At 43.3% G+C, this 22,659-nt stretch overlaps 1 protein-coding gene across 1 annotated transcript; it reads left to right on the top strand.

Moving 5' to 3' along the window:
- Nucleotides 1–16,390: 16,390 nt before the first annotated feature.
- On the top strand, nt 16,391–21,250 carry LOC125518430 (U-box domain-containing protein 70-like). The gene is made up of 8 exons (XM_048683270.1): nt 16,391–16,604; nt 17,464–17,549; nt 17,882–18,105; nt 18,177–18,243; nt 18,529–18,648; nt 18,898–19,422; nt 19,875–20,621; nt 20,791–21,250. The coding sequence occupies exons 1-8, from the start codon at nt 16,391–16,393 to the stop codon at nt 20,983–20,985; spliced, it is 2,178 nt and encodes a 725-aa protein (XP_048539227.1). The 3' UTR covers nt 20,986–21,250.
- The last annotated feature ends 1,409 nt before the right edge of the window (nt 21,251–22,659 follow it).

Here is a 22,659-nt window from a genome sequence, read left to right as displayed (position 1 = left end):
GAACAACCATTATTCTCTGATTTAAATGAATAACCATCTCGCATCAAACAAGATCCAGATATAATGTTCATGCTCAACGCTGGCACCATATAACAATTATATAGGTCTAATACTAATCCCGATGGTAGATGTAGAGGTAGCGTGCCGACTGCGATCACATCGACTTTGGAACCATTTCCCACGCGCATCGTCACCTCGTCCTTCGCCAGTGTTCGCTTAATCCGTAGTCCCTGTTTCGAGTTGCAAATATTAGCAACAGAACCAGTATCAAATACCCAGGTGCTACTGCGAGCTCTAGTAAGGTACACATCAATAACATGTATATCACATATACCTTTGTTCACCTTGCCATCCTTCTTATCCGCCAAATACTTGGGGCAGTTCCGCTTCCAGTGACCAGTCTGCTTGCAGTAGAAGCACTCACTTTCAGGATTAGGTCCAGATTTGGGTTTCTTCTCCTGAGCAGCAACTTGCTTGTTGTTCTTCTTGAAGTTCCCCTTCTTCTTCCCTTTGCCCTTTTTTTGAAACTAGTGATCTTGTTGACCATCAACACTTGATGCTCCTTCTTGATTTCTACCTCCGCAGCTTTTAGCATTGCGAAGAGCTCGGAAATTGTCTTATCCATCCCTTGCATATTATAGTTCATCACGAAGCTCTTGTAGCTAGGTGGAAGTGATTGGAGAATTATGTCAATGATGTAGTCATCCGAAAGATTAACTCCCAGTTGAATCAAGTGATTATTATACCCAGACATTTTGAGTATATGCTCACTGACAGAACTGTTCTCCTCCATCTTGCAGCTATAGAACTTATTGGAGACTTCATATCTCTCAATCCGGGAATTTGCTTGAAATATTAACTTCAACTCCTGGAACATCTCATATGCTCCATGACGTTCAAAACGTCGTTGAAGTCCCGGTTCTAAGCCGTAAAGCATGGCACATTGAACTATCGAGTAGTCATCGGCTTTGCTCTGCCGGACGTTCTTAACGTCGTCAGTTGCATCAGCAGCAGGCCTGGCACCTAGCGGTGCTTCCAGGACGTAATTCTTCTGTGCAGCAATGAGGATAATCCTCAAGTTACGGACCCAGTCCGTGTAATTGCTACCATCATCTTTCAACTTTGCTTTCTCAAGGAACGCATTAAAATTCAACGAAACAATAGCACGGCCATCTATCTACAATCAAACATAAACAAGCAAGATACTATCAGGTACTAAGTTCATGATAAATTTAAGTTCAATTAATCATATTAGTTAAGAACTCCCACTTAGAAAGACATCCCTCTAATCTTCTAAGTGATCACGTGATCCAAATCAACTAAACCATAACCGATCATCACGTGAAATGGAGTAGTTTTCAATGGTGAACATCACTATGTTTATCATATCTACTATATGATTCACGCTCGACCTTTCGGTCTCAGTGTTCCGAGGCCATATCTGCATATGCTAGGCTCGTCAAGTTTAACCTGAGTATTCTGCGTGTGCAAAACTGGCTTGCACCCGTTGTAGATGGATGTAGAGCTTATCACACTCGATCATCACGTGGTGTCTGGGCACGACGAACTTTGGCAACGCTGCATACTCAGGGAGAACACTTTTTATCTTGAAATTTAGTGAGAGATCATCTTATAATGCTACCGTCAATCAAAGCAAGATAAGATGCATAACAGATAAACATCACATGCAATCAATATAAGTGATATGATATGGCCATCATCATCTTGTGCTTGTGATCTCCATCTTCGAAGCATCATCATGATCACCATCGTCACCGGCGCGACACCTTGATCTCCATCGTAGCATCGTTGTCGTCTCGCCAATCTTATGCTTCTACGACTATCGCTACCGCTTAGTGATAAAGTAAAGCATTACAGGGTGATTGCATTGCATACAATAAAGCGACAATCATATGGCTCCTGCCAGTTGCCGATACCTCGGTTACAAAACATGATCATCTCATACAATAAAATTTAGCATCATGTCTTGACCATATCACATCACAACATGCCCCACAAAAACAAGTTAGACGTCCTCTACTTTGTTTGTTGCAAGTTTTACGTGGCTGCTACGGGCTTAGCAAGAACCAATCTTACCTACACATCAAAACCACTTCGATAGTTTGTCAAGTTGGTGCTATTTTAACCTTCGCAAGGACCGGGCGTAGCCACACTCGGTTCAACTAAAGTTGGAGAAACTGACACCCGCCAGCCACCTGTGTGCAAAGCACGTCGGTAGAACCAGTCTCGCGTAAGCGTACGCGTAATGTCGGTCTGGGCCGCTTCATCCAACAATACCGCCGAACCAAAGTATGACATGCTGGTAAGCAGTATGACTTATATCGCCCACAACTCACTTGTGTTCTACTCGTGCATATAACATCAACACATAAAACCTAGGCTCGGATGCCACTGTTGGGAAACGTAGTAATTTCAAAAAAAATCCTACGCACATGCAAGATCATGGTGATGCATAGCAACGAGAGGGGAGAGTGTTGTCCACGTACCCTCGTAGACCGAAAGCGGAAGCGTTATGACAACGCGGTTGATGTAGTCGTACGTCTTCACGACCCGACCGATCAAGCACCGAAACTACGGCACCTCCGAGTTCTAGCACACGTTCAGCTTGATGACGATCCCCGGACTCCGATTGATGTTCTACCGTCGCAGGGCTTCGCCTAAGCACCGCTACAATATTATCGAGGATTATGGTGGAGGGGGGCACCGCACACGGCTAAGAGAACGATCACGAAGATCAACTTGTGTGTCTAGAGGTGCCCCCCTACCCCCGTATATAAAGGAGCAAGGGGGGGTGCGGCCGGCCCTAGGAGGAGGCGCGCCGGAGGAGTCCTGCTCCTATCGGGAGTAGGACTCCCCCCCTTTTCCCTAGTTGGATTAGGACTTGGGGGGAAGGAGGAGAGGGGGAAAGGAAAGGGGGGGCACCGCCCCCCTCCTTGTCCAATTCGGACTTGGAGGGGAGGGGCGCGCGGCAGCCCCTAGGCCTCCTCTCCTCTTCCTCCACTAGGCCCATTAAGGCTCATTAGATTATCGGGGGGGTTCCGGTAACCTCCCGATACTCCGGTAAAATGCCGATTTCACCCGGAACACTTATGATGTCCAAACATAGGCTTCCAATATATTGATAGCATGTCATGTCCTGAACCGAGTCCCCACAAAGAACAAAGAGATAACTCCATTCGAGGAATGGGAGAAGAAAAGGTTAAAACTCTCTTATATGTGAACATGGGGTTGTTTGGCGAAAGTCAATGTTCCAATTCCAAAGAAGCGGAAGCTTGGACCAAAGACTGTGGATTGTGTTTTCATGGGATATGCTTTTCATAGCATTGGCTATAGATTCTTTGTTGTAAAATCTGAGGTACCTGACATGCATGTCGGTACGATCATGGAGTCGAATGATGCGACTTTCTTTGAAGATATCTTTCCCATGAAGGATATGGCTACCTCATCTAATCAGGAGATGCCTAGTTCATCGAATCAGGAACCAGTTACAATTACCGAACCTGCCATTTCGATGGAACACTTCGAAAGTCCTGTGGAGGAGAACAATGAAGTTCCTACTAGGAGCAAGAGACAGAGGACTGCAAAGTCCTTTGGTGATGATTTTCTTGTGTATCTCATAGATGACACTCCCAGTTCTATTTCAGATGCCTATGCATCTGAAGATGCTAACTACTGGAAGGAAGCGGTTCGTAGCGAGATGGATTCTATCTTGGTGAATGGAACCTGGGAGATAACTGATCGTCCTTATGGGTGCAAACCTATAGGATGCAAATGGGTATTCAAGAAGAAGCTTAGGCCTGATGGTACTATTGAAAAGTACAAGGCTCAGCTCATGGCTAAGGGTTATACCCAAAAAGAAGGTGAAGACTTCTTTGATACTTACTCACCTCTGGCTCGACTGACCACTATTCGAGTTCTACTTTCACTGGCTGCCTCGCATGGTCTTCTCGTTCATCGAATGGATGTTAAGACTGCTTTCCTAAATGGAGAGTTGGACGAGGAAATTTATATGGAACAACCAGATGGGTTTGTACTAGATGGTCAGGAAGGGAAAGTGTGCAAGTTGCTGAAGTCTTTGTACGGACTTAAACAAGCACCCAAACAGTGGCATGAGAAGTTTGAAAGAACTTTAATAGCTGCAGGCTTTGTTGTGAACGAAGCCGACAAATGTGTGTACTATCGCCATGGTGGGGGCGAAGGAGTTATCCTGTGCTTGTATGTTGATGACATACTGATTTTCGGAACAAATCTGAATGTTATTAAGGAGGTCAAGGATTTCCTATCTCGTTGTTTTGAGATGAAGGATTTAGGAGTGGATGATGTCATTCTGAACATCAAGTTGTTGAGAGACGATGATGGTGGGATTACATTGCTTCAATCTCACTATGTGGAAAAGATCTTGAGTCGCTTTGGCTATAGTGACTGCAAGCCCTCTCCAACACCATATGATGCGAGTGTGTTACTTCGAAAGAATCGAAGAATTGCTGGAGATCAATTGAAATATTTTCAGATTATTGGCTCGCTTATGTACTTAGCAAGTGCTACAAGACCTGACATCTCTTTTGCTGTTAGCAAACTGAGTCGGTTTGTCTCAAAACCAGGAGATGTGCATTGGAAAGCTCTAGAGAGAGTTTTGCGTTATTTGAAAGGCACTACAAATTATGGAATTCACTACACCGGGCATCCAAAGGTGCTTGAAGGGTATAGTGACTCAAACTGGATCTCTGATACTGATGAGATAAAGGCCACGAGCGGTTATGTATTCACTCATGGAGGTGGCGCTGCTTCTTGGAAGTCTTGCAAGCAGACCATCTTAACGAGGTCAACAATGGAAGCAGAACTCACAGCACTAGATACAGCTACGGTTGAAGCAGATTGGCTTCGCCGGCTCTTGAATGACTTGCCGGTTGTTGAGAAACCTGTACCGGGTGTCCTTATGAACTGCGACAATCAAACTGTGATCACGAAAGTGAGCAGCTCAAAGGATAATATGAAGTCATCAAGACACGTTCAGAGAAGGTTAAAGTCTGTCAGGAAAATGAAAAACTCCGGAGTTATTGCGTTGGATTATATCCAAACGTCTAAAAATTTGGCAGATCCTTTTACTAAGGGTCTATCACGTAATGTGATAGATAATGCATCGAGGGACATGGGTATGAGACCCACAATATGAATCGTTCACAGTGGTAACCTATTCTTTGTGATCGGAGATCCCGTGCATTAGATGTGGAAGACAAGCTGTTGGTCAACTAAGAGGAGAGTATCCTTACTATTCACAATACCACTCCATGAAGATGCAATACTCTCCTAATCTCATGGCAGGTTGATGTATATATTAATGTGTTCTAAGTGGCTTATTTAAGCAGAGATGTTATCCTGCAGAACATCTTTTGAAGAACACACCTATATGAGTCTGATTGTCAAACGTCGCAATATATGATAGTAGGGTTCTCTCTAGTAAACTCATGAAAGGCCACAGAGTATGACGCATAAGCTCCACCCGCGGGGAAGACCCACGGTAGCCACGTATCGGTCAAGGCTTTATGTGAAGCTAGATTCGCAGAAAACTTGCAGTTCAAGGCCCAGTCCACTGTTCAAGTTGGTTACTAGTGTAGCATAGAGTTCTAGGTGAAAGTTCAACTTAACAGTCTCCACTGCAGTACCGGTATATAAAACAGTGTTTTGGAACCAAAGGCAAATTTCTATGTGCCTCTGGGATCTGGTGAGGGATTGCTGGAATTTAGTCTATTTTGGGCAGCCCAATAACTATTTCAGAAATTCCTAATAAATCCTAGAGGCCCACTTAGCCCATTTGTACAAGGCAAGGGATACTACTAAAGTTTAGTCTCACATTGCTAGTTTAGTGGGAATTGTACCTCCTTATAAGGGAGGCTCTTTCCCCACTTGGACGAGCATGAGAACAAGAGGGATATCCACGCCCGCCACGCCTCGCCTCGCAATGCGAACGGTTTCGCTTCGCCTCCGTCTCTTCGTTTCGCCTCGCGTCGCTGCCCTCTCGCCTCCTTCTCTTGCGCCTATAAAAGGGAGGTCGCTCCTCCCAGAGAGACGCACCAGAACTTCTTCTTCCTCTCGCCACCGGTTCCATTCTCTGAGCTGCTGCAGTCCGAAACCGCACCATTTTGAGTCCTGTACGGGAGAAGGGTGATAAAGTTTTTGGGGAGCGCTCCGCGCGACTACTGACTTCTTCATCATGGACTCCGACGACGACTTTTTCCCCGACGTCAACAACCTCATCGACGACATGGCTGGAGAGGATGTCGACCCCAAGTCCAGTGCTTCCGCTGCTGCTGTCCCGTACGTATTCTTGTTCCTTCTGTTAGGAGTCCTGCTACAGTTCTCGCCTCTAGTTTCTGCCCTACATATGTTAGGTTCTATGTCGTATAAGCAGCTTCATTTAGTGTCTGTTCTAGATGTGTTTACCACAAGTTCATATATGCAGACGATGTTTATCTTCTCTCTGTCAGATTGCATGACTTACTTTATATTTTCTATATTAGTCATGCTTTATTTAGTATTTCTGTTAATAAAATCATTTGGTAAATTGCTCATATTTCCAACACCCACCTCCACTCCACCCCAGCAAATGGAGCCACCAAAGCGGCGGCCGGCGTCCATCGTGATCATCATCTACGGGAAAACAAGCGGGCAAGCCTCAGCCCCAGACCTCGTGCCGATCTGGAAAACGCTCGCAGGATAATGATGGAGGAGTACGAGGCCGGGCTCGCGGGGCTTCTGGACCTCCAGGCGCGCGAGCGCGAGATGCGAAATCTCGTCCCCGCGGCGAGCAGCGCGATCGCGCTCCTGGCCATCCCGAGGGCGGGCGACACGAGGGAGCGGTACTGCCATGTCTGCCACGACGACTTCGAGGAGGGCGACAGGCTGAGGGCGCTGCCCTGCGCCCACTCCTTCCACCAGCGATGCATCTTCAGGCCGCTCAATGTCAACCGTCTGTGCCCGGTCTGCGGCTACGAGCTTCCCGGGGACTACGAGGAAATGCCTTGAAACCGGCCATGAAGGATTTTCTATATATTGCTCCTACACTATTGTTCGGTTCAACTCTGCTATATTGTGCTAAACCACATCAGGAGGAAATATATTGTCTATTTATTCCAAATGCACCTGTGCTTGAATCATACTGAACCTCACCCTCCTCTTCTGATGGAAGCGTCCAGCGTTTAGGTTTATTCTCATCTGCTGTTCAGTCTAGTCCGAGAGACATTCCGGTCATGGTGGATTGTTTTCGAAAAGGAGGATATATAACCCCCGGCCTCTACGGTCTGCATCGAACGATGCACACAGGCACAGCCATTCCAGTCACGGTGGATGGTCAACCTCCTGCCCATTTAGAGTTATAATAATTCCTTGAGTAAGTAATTTAGGATAACACGATTTAATCCGTACTATTGTATGATGCTTTTTTTTATCACTGTTTTGAAATATCCCCAAACTGACTTGTTTGATATATCCTGTAGGGCCTGCACGCATATATTGTCCCGCTGATGTTCTATTTATGTTGCTCACCTAATTGTGATTGTCATCAGCAATTGCATTTTCATATACAAATGTGATGCTCTATCCTGTGATTGTTGCAAGCATAAGCTTGTTTTGCAGCCTATATAATGTTACGACATTTAGGAAGTTTCTTTCTGCATAGACATTGTACCAGAAGTTAGTGGTCTCTGTTTGGATTGGATCAATCAATTTATCGCAAGTATTACTTGCAATGAAGGGTTGAAGTTCTGAGTGTAAGGTTCATTGCTCAAGATATCACAAATTTTAGGTGTTTGCTAGCTATCTCGGAATTGGAGAATATGTGCAGCTAGCAAGTTTATGTTCTAACCCTATGCAATTAAACATATTACATTTGTACTTGAGCTAGTCAAATCATCTTATCTTGGAAGTGTTAGACCAGAGCATCTAGTCATCACTTTGATTTTTATATCTATGTTATCTCATATTGATTTTGGGATATTTGTATGTAGAGCTCAGCTTCGGTACAACCCCCTTCACTTCACTAAACGTATAAAGGGCAATATGGACCATTGGCACATCATACCCACTTTCGTAAGTATGGTGGGTCGCCCGCCAGAACGTATACGCCGAACGTGACCATTAGTTTTTATTTTGTTTTTCTAACCTTCGAAAAAGTAGGTGACTCAAGTGGGGCTTGAGCTCTCAACCTCCAGGTGTAAGCAACCTTGCTATACCTAGTTACTTTGTTTTTTCTTGTTGCTGTAAGTCTTCTCCATATGGCCTTCTTCGGTTTTTTTGTCTTATCTTTTCCATTTGCTTATCCATAAATTGTAAAATCATGAACCTTTTCAAATTCATGAGCATCTTTTAGAAATCCACGAAGAATTTCTTAAATTTGCAAAAACAAATCAAATCCGAATTTTTTTCAAACCATTGAACTTTTTTCAAATTCGTGAACTTTATTAAAAGCAATGAACTATTTCCAATTTCGCAATATTTTTCAAATTCGTGAACTTTATTCAAATGGTTGTTTTTTTAATTTCGTTAACTTTTTTAAAATTCTTGAACTTTTTTTCAAATCAATGAACTTGAAATGGCCCCAATTCATGAAATCTTTTCTTTTCTATTTCCTTAATTCGCAATTTTTTTCAAAACCAATTGTACTGAATTTAAAAAAAAGAAATTGTCTTTAAAAATTGTTCAGAATGTGAATATTTTTTTAGAAATGGGAACACTTTTTGAAACGCTGAACAATATTTGACAATGTGAACATTTTTTCAAGTTTACAGTTGAATTTATGAACATTTGTTAATAAATCCGATAAAAATTAGAAGTTCTGAACATTTTATGAATTTTTAGAATATTCTTAATAAATATGAAAAAACAAAATTCTGAACGGTTTTTTAACACGAAATATTTCAAAATTCCGAACATGAAATATGATGAAATTGCGGACAAAATTTTGAAATTATTTTTAATAAAACGAAAAAGGGAAAAAAAAAGGGATGATAAATGATAATAGGAGAGAAGATAAAAAGAAAAAGAAAAACTAAAAAGCACGATTCGGGAAACCTCCTAGAAGGTTCCCAAAACCCAAAAAACCGGCTTTGAAGCTAACGTCCCCAAAACCAGGAACGCTATTTTTTGCAACATTGTTTCATGAATTTTTATTGAAATTTTGTGAGGAAAATTTTCAAAATCAATGAACTTTTTTCAAATACTTGAGCGCTTGGGCAGACCCAACAGGCACCCGATGGGACCGATGTCGTTGCCTAGTTGGGCCAACGCCTAAGTTTTATTTCTATTTTTCATTTATCTTCCCCCTTTTTGGTTAATTCACTTTTCTCCTTTTTGAGCTTTATTATTCTTTTTGAAACATGTTCAAAAATTTGAAATATTGTTTAGAATACCAAAATAATAGTATAAGTAACTATCTAAAATAATATTTTAATTTCTTTTCCTTCAAATATTTATTAAATTCTTCTAAAAAATCATTTACTGTTTTTGATTTTATCCCTTTATACTTGTTAATTAAGTTAAACAATTAAAATAATAGTTAAACTACATGTTTAAATTATAATTTAAAATACTTTTCCCTTCAAATCTGGCATGGATGCCTACCATGGGCATGCTCACCCGCTGACAAAAATAGGGGTCATTTCAAGAATTCCTAAAAGCACCATGTTTAACGTAGAGTATCCGGCTAGGCCAGAAGGCTCCGTTTGAGAGCACATTGTTTCTCAACATCCGTCAAATGACCTCAATTCTTTTACATTGACTTGTATGACCAATTCAAGGCACATTGCCAAGTTGTTTTGGTTTTTGACAAATTTTACATTTCCTGGAGTTTTCTCGGTCAAAAAGGCTGGTAAACGGCCGGACGTGTCGCAACTTATATACGGTGTCAGAAGTCATTCAAACCTGGCATGGATGCCTATAATGGGCATGCCCACTTTCTTGAACCTAGCATAAATTTTCGACAAGTTGCTTGAGTTTTCGACAAGTTATTCATTTTCTGAAGTTTTCTTGGTAAAAATAGATGGTGGGACGTCTCGCAACTTGCATAAAGTGTCGGAAATCATTCAAACTTAGCACGGATGTCTATTATAGGTTGTCCAGGTAGAGGCGAGAAGGCTCCGTTTGAGAGCACGTTGTATCTCTTCATCCGTCAAATGACTCCAAGTTTTATCATTGGATTGTATGACCAATTCAAGGCACCATGCCAAGTTGTTTTCGTTTTTGACAAATTTTACATTTTCTAGAGTTTTTTTTATCAAAAAAGGCCGATAAATGGTCGGACATGTCCCAATTGCATACGGTGTTCGAAGTCGTTCAAACCTAGCATAAATGACTACCATGGGCATACCCACCTGCTTGCAAAAGTTGGGTCATTTATCCATTGTCTAAAAAAACCACCAGTTGAGAGAAGCGTGCTAGATTAGGCCAGACGGGTGCATCCGTGCGCATGTAGTTTTTCCTAACTTAAATGCTTCCGTTATTTGTAATTTCTATCATTATCAATCAACATGAACATTTTCTTATGTCATGACTATTTCTTTAAATTTTTCAACAATTTAGGAATTTCAAATTATGTATGTAAACTTTACAAACTTGAACACTTTTTTACAAACTATTGAAAAATTTCCTACAATTCATAAAAATTTGACAACAATTGCAAACCAGGATCTTTTAAAAAAAATCAAATTTTTTGAAATGCAAACTTTTCTTATATTTGCGAACAAAAAAATTGATATCGTGTTTTATTTTCAAAAAATATAATATTTTTAAAATTGTAAAGAATATTTAAAAATAGGGTCTTTTTGGAATTCCAAACAATATTCCAAAGTTTTGAACATGTTTCAAAACAATTATAAATTTCAAAAGGGGGAAAATGAATTAACAAGAAATAGAAGAAATGAAAAAAACTTAAGCCTTAGCCCAACTAGGCGACAACATCGCTACCGTCAGGCGCCTGCTTGGCCGGCCCAAACGTTAGTGGATTTGAAACAGTTCATTGATTCTTTTTAAATGTTCATGTATTCGAAAAAAATGGCAAATTTTCAGGAAATGTTCGAGAAATAGAAGAACATTCACAAATTTGAGAAAAAGTCCATGAATTCGATTTTTTTAAGATTACACATTTGAAAGAGAAACAAGAAAGAAAACAAAAAAAACTCAAAATAAAACAAAACAAAATCCGATTTAAAAAAACACGAAAAACTCAGCCTGAAAGTTCATTACATTGCCACATAAGAAGGGGAAAAGAAAGCAAGTGGGCACAACAAGCAGTAATCTGTCCGGTTGTACTAGAACTTGAAGTAAACCTTGAGGGTTGGAGTTTGAATCTCTATTGGTGCAATTTTTTTGAAGATTAAATAGAAAGAGATGGTATGCACACATGCCGCGTATCAGCGGGCTCGGCACGGGTGGCGTATTTTTTAAAAGATAATCTTACCCTTTATTATGTAGGGGTATAAAGAAATCTCTTTCGTTGATGTATTCAAGAGGATTATGTCGAATCAGAAGTGTTGGATATAATGTACTTTAGGTTTCTGCCATCGGCTATTCCCGAAGCTTGCACCGGAGAGATCCGGTGCAGAAAACCTTCCTATTTACACTCTAATCGATATTCCTTAGATTTGCAAATAATTTGGAGTATTTGTACAACTAGAAATTAGATGCAGATTTCTCATCCAGCTTTGAAGTTAGAGCACCTATAGCCGAGGACACCAAATCCGGGCCCTCAAATGCCCATGGGCATGTCCGGACTCATCTACGGGTAATTACGGGAAGCCCTCATTTTTCCCTCCCGGCATCCGAATACCTCATATTTCATACCTTAAAACCATACATAGCATGCATAAAAAAAACCTACGTAGATTAACTAAGCTAGTGTATAGTACTCATCGTCGTCGGAGATGTCCATGATCTTCATGCCGAGCTCCGGGTAGATGGCCGGCAGTCAAAACTCCGGCTCCTCCTCCACTTCTGCCTCTAGATCGGCGAACACCTCGTCGAACTCCGCATTCCTCCGGAAGCAACGGTTGGCCTCCACCTCCGCCTACGACTGGATGAAGGCGAGGAGCAGCAGGTAGCTAGCGCCCGCTGGGTTGCCCGAAGGGGTGGAGGGTGGAGATGGTTGGCAACCGCCAACCCGAGCGGCAGGCCGGCGGACAGTGGCGGTTGGCAAAAGTGGTGACTGGTAAGCGGCGGTTGGCAGACAAGTCCAAGACCTAGGCGTCATCCATGGCGATTTGAGGAAAGAAAAAAAGTATGTTGATTTGGGGAAAGAAGAAGGAGGAGAGACGTGCGTGCATCAGTCGTGGGAGGGCTTGTCGGTTTATTGGGCTGGGCCTAGGAAGGAGGGGTGTATATTTGGGATGGGTTGAAGTGCTAGATACATCCATTTGAGCGACATGTAATATGGATCAGAGGGGGTACTACATTTGTTTTCCAACTTTGGAAGGGGGGTCGTGGCCCTCTTTGGCCTCCAAGAGGCTCCGCCAGTGCATCTGAGTAACCTACTAAATGGTTATGTCTGCTAAAATGGCAGCTACCCTCTAATGGTAGCTCATGATGTCCCTAGACTACCCACAATAGGAGTAACATAGGTGGTAACATCACACATATTTAGATAAAATAGATGATGATGTGAAAAGTAATTAATGAAGAAAGAGAGTGATGTGGTAAGGCTGGTCATAGTGGGGAGTAACTTAGACTAGTGTCATGCATATGACACTAGCCTAAATTATTACCTTCATAATGCAAAGTAACACAATAGTAGTATTTTAGATGGCTTCATTTATTAGCTTGTAGACTCATCTTATCTTGAAAAGCGCTATGTTACAGTAACATATTATGTTACCACCTCTCATTAATTACTTGCCACATAAGCAAAAAAATTCTTGAAGTGCGCTATATTACTAGCTAAGTTACTCCCATTATGGCTAGCCTAACATAGCTAGTTATTCCTACCAAGACAAAATGAGTCTACAACTTAATAAATGAAGTGTTACATGACACCACATATATGTTACTCCCCATTGTGGAGGTAGTAATATAGACCAGTAACATATGCATGTTACTACTTTAAGTTACTCTCCATTGTGGCTAGCCTCAGTACATCACCAAAGGTCCCCGCCGACCACCGCAACCCCTCTCCCCAAATCAGCAGTTGCTCAGTCCACATGCTCCCTAGACGGCTAGAAGACACGTACTTAAACCAGTAGCCCCCTTCCAAACGCCATGCCGCCCTAGACAATACCACGAGCGCCCCTCCTCTTCTTCTGGATTGTGAAGGAAGCGGGGGAGCCACGGCGCAACGATTTAGCCAGTCTCTCCTCTGACATGCATGACCTACCCATAATTCAGCTGCCCAATTGGCCGCAATGCACAGATTGACACGCTCACCCCACCGCGCAACGTGACCCACAAGTAAATTTGCATCTCAGGCCTTCAACCCTAGGGAGCATAGTGGCTCTAAGGATTACGTGATTTGAACCGGTCTAATTGAGCAACCCAATCCCAAATTTAAGACCTCTGTTGTATGTGAGGGCTCCAAAACTAGGGAGCTTAGTGAAAATGTTACATAGACCATACTACTACATACTAAGAGCACAAAATGTTACATGCAAGTATTCTTTCCGTTTATTTTTACTATGTATGCAAGTTTTGCCCTAAATCAAATTTCGTAAAAGTTTAACCAAACTTATACTGCTAAAAAATATAAAGATCTACAGGAGTAGTATAGATATGCACTATGAAAATTAGTTCATGCTGCATCTAATGATATTGATCGGCACTGTGAATGTTGATATTTTTTTATATATAAACTTGACTAGAGTTTACGAGGCTTGACGCAAGGCAAAGCCTCTATGGTGAATAAGCACACACGTGCATTCATACATACTCGATGGATGACGATGGAGTATGTATGTAATCAAGGATGGGGCGCAACAAGAGGCCAAAAAAAAATCACGCAGCTACGGGATTTGAGAAAATCCTGCGTAAAGATGACACACGCGAGGTAAGGGGCGGATCCAGCGTGGGGTCGTGTATGGGCGGTCGCCCCGGGTAAAATTTCTAACCCTAGGGTATCCCTACTGCTTTTTCTAATGGCCGCCATGGGAGGGAGAGAGCTCTGGTATAGATCTGTAGATTCAATCGGAAGAAGTTACGAGCAGGAAGACAGAAGATAACAATTTGCTTGTAAGTTGTAAGATGGGCCAATGACTAAGGCCCAACTAGACGTTACTATGTGAGCCCATGATTTTCTGTAAAGTTTTGGCATTCCCAATTCTGTCGACAGGAAACCAAATCAGCAAATCAGCAAACAAAGGAAACCAAATCAGCAAACAATGTATCGCGTGATCGATTTCTCAAAAAAAAATGTCTCGTGCGATCACCGCTCAAAAAAATGTATTGCCGCCGCCCTCAAGTGCCGCCGCCTCGCCTCCGTGACGCGGCGCCCTATGCTGCCGGTCCGCAGCCTCGCCGTGGCACTGCCTAGGTCCTTCCCCGACCGATGGTGCTCGATGGAGAAAGAGGAATCCACTTATTCGCGGAAGGCGGCAACGTCACCGCCCCTTTAAAACTGCAAGCGATGAGCCAATTGAGACAGCAAACAGCAAGTTCGTTCATTCTCCCCTAATCTTCTACTCTCATTCTTCCCTAATTTTCTGCTCTCATTCTCCTATATTTCTTTAATCTCTTGTTACGTTGGCCTAATTTTTCAAAGTTAAATGCTGATTTTTTTAGGGAAATTTAATTACCTACCAAATTGGATGTTCTATATATGAACATAAGAATTAGGCCTTAAATGATTTGTTTGTCGCGTTATATATTTTTCTCTTTGAGAATAAAGCTACATTGCAATATTGGTTGTATTGATCGTCTTGCCTGGATCCATACTACCTAGCCCATTAACTTTGTTCATTGTCTTCTTTCATTGCACCGTGGCTTCAAAATTATGTTTTCTCTAAAAGTCCACCCCGAGTAACTTCAAATCCTGAATCCGCTATTGGTATCAGTGCAGGTATCATATGCACTGATACAAACTTACTGTTGAGAAAAAACACACAAGAGCCTAGAGCTAGGGCTCCGCCTCCTCCTCCTCCTCCAAGAAAAAAAGTTAGGGTTCGTACCTCTCGCCGGCGCCGGCACAGGTCCGCCTCGTCTCCGGTGGCCCTAGGGCCATGGAGGCGCGGTGGATCCTGGTAAGGGCTGGCGGGAGGGCTCTGTTTTTTCAATCTTGTTAGGTTTTTGTGTCCTACTCAGAAAGGCGAGACGGCGGCGGCTCCCTAAAGATGGAATAAAGGTCTTCCCGCCTAGCCCCCGTTCCGGCGGTGCGTCTAGCAGCGTTGGTGGGCGTGTGGAGGTGTGTCTCCGGCAGATCTATCTTTGATGGATTTGCTCGGATCTCGTCGTTGTTCGTCTATGTTCGTGTGTCTTCGGTTTAGATCCTTCCGATCTACGTTATTTTTCATCGGCGGCGGTTGCTATTCTGGGGTGCTGGTCCTATGGGGCCTTAGCACGACGACTCTCCAACTGTCTACTACAGCAAGTTGTGCCCGGCTCCGATGATGGAGGGGCGATGACGGTGGCGCGCCTTCGGCTCGCTTCGGTGCTTGTAGTCGTCGTTAGGTGGTCTACAGATCTGGATGTAATTTTTATTTCTGGTATTTGTTGTACTGCCATAATTGATTATGAATAGATTGGAAAGTTTTTCCGCAAAAAGATACGAAACTTACTATGACGTACACGCCACCATATTTGCCCATCCTCTCCAAAGATTATTAGGATTTGAACGAACGAACGAAAATCTCCGTAGTCATGCATGGTGTGGGGCTCTGTCCACCGTGCGCATGCACGCCTGCGCCTTGCCGGAGCAGGGATCGATTTGAGGTGGAGGTAGAGTAGGAACCCGGAGCCGGAGGTGCATCAAGAAATAAATGTGTTGGGTGGCTAGCTGATGGCAGTTGGCGAGCCAAATTTAAATTTACTGCTAGCGCCGCTGCTCTTCCCAGTCTGGTCACTCCAGCAGCGATTCACCGGTTGGTCCTCGCTCTTGGAAGGGCGCCTCGGGAAGGCAAGATGCTCTAACTACGCTTTGCATGCACACGTGTTCGTCTTTGGACTTTGGCTTCCCACCGAGGGCTAGAGCTTCCGGACTCCGGAGTACTAGTACTCCTCTCCTCCTGTGGCAGCAGAGTCACGAGGGGCAATCTGAAATTCAAAAGCTGGTGCGCCATTCCACTTGTACTCTAGTAGCACCGCCGTCCGCCCAGTCGAGGAGGCGAGTAGGCCGGCCGCCGGCAGCATCGAGGCACTTCCCCGACGCCGATCCTCTAGTCCAGTTCATCCTCGCCGCGGCGGCATGTTCAGCGTGCACTCGCCCCGACCCCTGAGGGGTTGCGGCGGCGCCGGCGAGGGGGCGGACAGTGGCAGGGAGCTCCGCCGCGTGAACAAGGTGGCCGCGCGGGCGCGCGCCAAGGGCAAGCGGCGCGAGACGGAGAGCGCCAGGAGGAAGAGGGAGGAGCAGGAGCGGCTCGACGCCGAGGAGGCCGACTACCGCCGTTCCTGGGAGCAAGGTTCGTTCCGCCCCCTCATGCACCACCGCTCTCTCTCTCTCTCTCTCTCTCTGTGTGTGTGTGTGTGTGTGTGTGTGTGTGTGTGTGTTTGAAAAGAGTTGAGAATGAAATCATATACTAGAATCGTGCACAAATCCTGCAAGATTACTCGGATCTGAGTGCAGTTGACTCAGTCGAATTCAGTTCTATGGATCCAAACGAAATGTTAGGGAATTTCTCTGTGGATTGTACTGAGTGTTGACGTTCTTGGGAAATTTCAGGGTTTTAAGTTTTAACCTGCAAAAAGAGATACTTCGTTCCATCGAATCTGTAGGCCCCTTTTAGAGTTGGGCGCAATATTTTAAGGTTGCTGTTGGTAAAATACCAGTATATCCATTCACCAATTTCAAACACTTTTTCTGTTTCCTCCCAACTGCAATAAGTCAGTAAATACTAGAGTTATTATGTGTCAATTGTCGACCAAACTAGTTAGGGGCTGAACTGGGACAACATGAGAAAATTTGCATTGGGAGTGTAGAAAGGCCTACATTTGGAATCAAATTGAAGAAACGCCTTAGTTGGGAGGAAGTAGTAGGTTAAAAATATACTTTGTGAGCATTTCATGTTGTATATATACAGTACATCTTGTGGTTTATAACTTTGCAAAAACGTGCCATGCAATGGATGGACTTGAATGCTTTCCATGCTTTGTTTGAAAAACCACGCCGTGGATCGATAATACCGCAGGACACAGGCTGCTAGCAATCTATTTCCTTTCTTCAAGCATGATACATTCACCTCCATTTAGTGGCATGACAAGCTATTGTGATGTAGAATTGCAGCTTTAGAATCTGAATGTACCCCACCATGCATGTTGCAGGCAATGAACTCTTCTACAGCAGAAAATATCAGGAAGCAGCAGCTCTCTATACCGAAGCTCTGAAAAAGAATCCGAAAGAACCCGCGGTAAGAATTTGGTTTAGAGCGATTATACCCTGTATATAACATCTGAAGCCAACTTCTATGTGCTGTTTTATCTGTTATTATTCTGTCACAACACTTCTCTCAGCTGTCGTACTTTGTACAATACATTGGTTAAATTTGTTTCTCCATTCAAGTTAGATGGATCTCTGATTACTAAATTTTGCTGTCATATAGCATATATTATCTATGATCTTTCTTTTGTTTTACATCGTTAGCTGTATGGCATGCTCCGAGGGGCACCGTTTTATCTTGGCACCCTGATTACTGTAATACTTAGTGTGATGATAGTGCTACTTTTATGATTGGACATCCAGGTTTTCAGAAACAGAGCTCAGTGTCACATCTTTCTGGGAGCTCTTCCTGAAGGTCTGGAAGATGCAGAAAAATGTATTGAGCTGGATCCTACTTATCTGATGGGTTACGTGTGTAAAGCGAAGGTTCAAGCACTGATGCAGAAATATGAAAGTGCTATGGCAACATACATAGAGGGTTTGAAGTGTGATCCAAACAGTACTATCATAATTGATGGCTTCAAGAGGTAGCATTCCAGTCCTCTGTTTGCCTTCTTCACATTATAACATGAACTGACGTTTGTTTTTGTTGGCCTAGATGTAAGACATGCATTGAGAGGTCTAAAGGTGGTGACGTTGGGCCTGAGGATTTAGAAGACATTTTGGTTAGTCTCTTCCATCATTATTTGTTTCTGTTTAATTTTTCCACACACATTTCTTGCATGCATGGTTCACCGTGACTGGTAATCCTTGTGCAACAGGAAACAAAGAAAATGCACTGAAAACCTTCTAATTAGTAGTTAAACTTTAAAAGTACCACTTATGGTGTACATAAAGCACAACTCAATGAAAACCTGCTAATTAGTAGTTAAACTTTACCCCTTCCAGACAATCTGGTTGAGTTTTATTACCTTAAGTCACTAATTATTTGCTCTCACTGATCCTAACAGAGAGATTGGCATTCAGACATTTGTTTGTCTAATGAACTTAAAAAGTACATGGAAGAAGTTGCAGTATTCAAGAAAGAAGCTTCTGATGAGTGCTTGAGGCGGATTGAATCTGAACAAACAGTAAGTTCATATCATGATGTCCTAAAAAATTATAAATGATAAGCATTTATTTTTCAAAAATGCTATCTTATCTAAACTAGAGGGCCGCACTTGCAAATTAGCCCTATGGGTTATGCGTGCACTCTCTAGATTAAACCATTCTGACTACTACAACTTATCTGGACTCGATGCTATTTATGCCAATTGAAACAAGATTAATCAAGCCATCTATCACAGATAAATATGAATGAAAGTGTGTGAATTCTGCAGGCTAGGACATCAGAGGCAAACCAGGTGCAACGACAGAAAGAAACTGAGGAGCATCTGTCCAAAATACAACAAGAGTTGCAACAAGTCAAAGCTCGACAGGATGAGGTTGCTAATGAGCTACTGAAAGCTAATAAGCATAATGAACATGCTCAAAATCAGCTTTTGGAATCGAAAAAGTTCCATAGTGGGGAACTTCAGAAGGCCAACGAGCATAGTTTGAATCTGCAACATCAGCTCACTGATTCCAAAGAGCGGTGTAATCAGCTTCAGTCCAAGCATGATGTCTTGCTAAAGGAACGAGATACTGCACTCAAAGAGGTGGAAAAGTTACGCTGGAGAAGCACGGCGATGCCCTGCCAGTTTTCATTAGCTGAACTCGAATGTGCAACAGAAAATTTCAGTACTTCAATGAAGTTCAGAGAATGTGGGGTTGCCTCGGCGTACCGAGGTGTCCTCCGGAACATGAAAGTTGCAATAAAGGTGCTGAGACACGATGGTCAAGGACGCTCACAGTTTGAACAAGAGGTAGTTCTACTGAACTCGCTCTGAAGTTTATTTTGGAGTGAAGTGCACCATAGGTCCTCGAACTATTTTGAAGGTGTGACATAGGTCCTCGAACTATGAAAAGTGTCATCCAGGTCCTCAAAAATCCTTGAAGTGCAATAAGTGTGTACGTATGTGACACCTCTGAAATAGTTCAAGGACCTACATGACACCTCTAAAATAGTTCGAGGACTTGGATGGCAAGCATATTGCACTTTGAGGACCTCAATGACCCTTTCCATAGTTCGAGGACCTATGTAACACCTCTAAAATAGTTCGAGGACCTTTGATGCACTTCACTCTTTATTTTGCCTATGTCATGCTAGAAAAAGTTGGTGATATCTTGCTTCTTTTCAGTCAAAACTGGAACTTGAATAAATTAGTGTTTCCAAGACGACTAGTTGTAAATAATTTATTTTGGATTTATGTTGCAGGTTGCTATCCATAGTAGAGTGAGACACCCCAACCTTGTAACTCTGCTAGGAGCATGCAAAGAGTCATCGACGCTTGTCTATGAGTCCTTGCCAAATGGTAGCCTTGAAGATTTTCTTTCATGCGAGGATAAGAGGCAAAATCTGACCTGGCAGATTCGCGTTCGTATTATTGCAGAGATATGTTCAGCTTTGATCTTTCTGCATGAGAACAAACCTGACCCAATTGTTCATGGAGATCTTAAGCCTGCCAACATCCTCCTTGATGCTAACTTGGTCAGCAAGCTTCGTGACTTTGGTATTTCTCATCTGCTAATCCAGTCTAAGAGCAAAAATTCCCACCATCCTGTGGAGGACCCAACATACATGGACCCTGAATATCTTGCCACTCGGAAGATGACACCTCACTGTGATGTTTATTCCTTTGGAATGGTAGTCTTGCGCCTTTTAACAGGACAGCCTCCTGTCGGTATAAAGAAGATTGTAGAGGATGCGATGAAGCAAGGTGAACTTAACTCTATAGTTGATTCCTCAGCCGGTGAGTGGCCCGTTGGGCACATTCAGCAGTTAGCAGACCTTGCTCTCATTTGCACTGAGCAAAGCAGCAGGTCTCGTCCTGCTCTTTCAGGCCAGCTCTGGACAGCAGTTGAGAACATGAGGGATGGTGCAATGTTACCTTCACCTTCATCTTCGAGTTCGGTGAGAGATGAAAGCATCATACCGTCACACTTCACTTGTGCTATATCTCATGTGAGTAGAAAGGAACTCTATGCTTTTTCCTTATTCAGGAGCAGATAAATAGATGACAACACTGAATGACTCGAATGTGTCTTTTGTTTGGTTTATTTCTAGGCACTCGTGTGATATTAATTAGTAGCTCCCTTATCTTGTGACTAATCATCTGTTGTCAACATTTCAGGAAATCATGCAGGATCCTCACTTCGCAGAAGATGGATTCACCTACGAAGGTGATTTAATCCGGAAATGGCTTCAAAATAATAACAGATCGCCGATGACCAACAAACCACTTCAACACCGGAAGGTCATCCCCAATATCAGTCTCCGTTCTGCCATTCAGGAATGGCTCCAGCAGCACAGCACGCTTCTGCAATAATCTTTCTGGCTGCAAGCTTTTGTTACTACCGCCTCGAGTATCGCCATGGCGTGTCGATGGGTGTTCCCTAAACCTTAAACCCTCGGCGATGCCTATGAAAAACTCTGCCAACAAAACGAGCTAGCTATGCCATACCGGAAGTAGTGATCACTGGAGTAGTTTATATTCTTGTAATATTTTCTACTGTTAAATCTGGCCAAGCTAAGTGTTTCTTAACATTCGGATCAACTCTGAACTATCCATTTCAATCCATACACGTGCCATGACATTTATGCACACTCATCCCTGATGCTTGCTTAATTAATCAGTACGTGTACAGGGATTGCATGGAGTAGCTTAACGATCACAGTAGTATGTAGGCAAATATTAATGTAGATGTGTTAAGATTATGCAGGGGTTTAGTACTGCACTTATTACAGGTGCACATTAGGAGGTATGAAGCCTGCACACATTCGAGCAGAATGGTTAGGCAGTGGTGCTCTCATCTGTAGAAATGCTTGCATGTGTTTTCTTGCTTTTGGACACCCAGATTTTTGAGTTTCAAGTGGACTTATTTAACTGAAAAGATGATTTAAATCTTGAGAGCTGCTGTAAATGATAGCCAGAGAAAACACGAAGGGAGAGGAAGTAGTACATGTTTCGTACGTTGTTGTCTGGTAGTGGATCGACACAAACCTGTTGGCACAAGTTGTAAGGTCAGCGGTTGAGCGGGAAGTGCATGGATGAACACGGATACATATGAACCCATTTTGAAAAATACATTTCTAAATACTAAAAAAATCCGAAAACAGCGGCACGGATACGTATTCATGTTCTACGTGCGTGCATAAAGTTTCATGAAAAAATAATCTTTTTTATGGCCTGTGCAAAAAAGACAAAAAACTATTTAGAAGCACTGAAATTTATCTTTTTTGCGGGGACAAAACAAAAAGATATTTTTTCACAAAACTTTATGCCGCGCACACACATTTGTGAACATGTATGCATGGAATTTTCTTTTGATTACTTTTTTTTGAGATTTTAAAACGTACTTAAAAATGCATTTTTTTGTAAAGTGGGTGCAGATGCCTCTGAGTTCAGATCGTGCCCACTCGTGGTTGAGCATGATATATGAGTTTGCTAGATCCTGGTCTAAGGATGCAAGTCGTATTCAATGATATCAACCGATTTGCATCTTAAATATCAGTTTTAAAATCTTTACGAAGGGTGCAACTAACCGGTTAAACAGGGTTGCTGGCCATGCAAGGTCGTAAGGGCATCTCCAGCCGCGCCCCCAACAGGGCCCCCCAGGCCACTTTTTCGGCGGCGGCGCCGAAAAAACGGCCCAGTCGCGCCCCCAGGGTGCCGAAAATCGCCGGTTCGGACCTTTTTTCCGCCCGGCGGTCACAGGTCGAACCCGGCATGCTGGGGAGCAGTTGGGGGCTCCGGCGCTAGGGAAAAGCATGTCTGGCCCACACCGACAGGGGAAAAGTCAAGGTTTTCTTCCCCCGACTCGCCTCGCACCCCCCGCGCCCTCGGCCACCACTAGCTATATCCCGGCGACGGCCGCCGCCCTACTCCGCTAGATAGCCATTCCCCGCCGGAAAATAGCAGCGCCTCGCCGCGGCAGCCCCTCCCACAGCAGCTGGGCGTTTCCGGCCGCCGTTTCCGGCCACGGAGGCGCGGTTTTACGGC

Source organism: Triticum urartu, chromosome 7 (assembly GCF_003073215.2).
Source record: "Triticum urartu cultivar G1812 chromosome 7, Tu2.1, whole genome shotgun sequence".
Taxonomy (NCBI): Eukaryota; Viridiplantae; Streptophyta; class Magnoliopsida; order Poales; family Poaceae; genus Triticum; species Triticum urartu.
The sequence above is the reverse complement of the archived record's forward strand: the minus strand, read 5'-3'. Positions and strand labels throughout refer to the sequence as shown.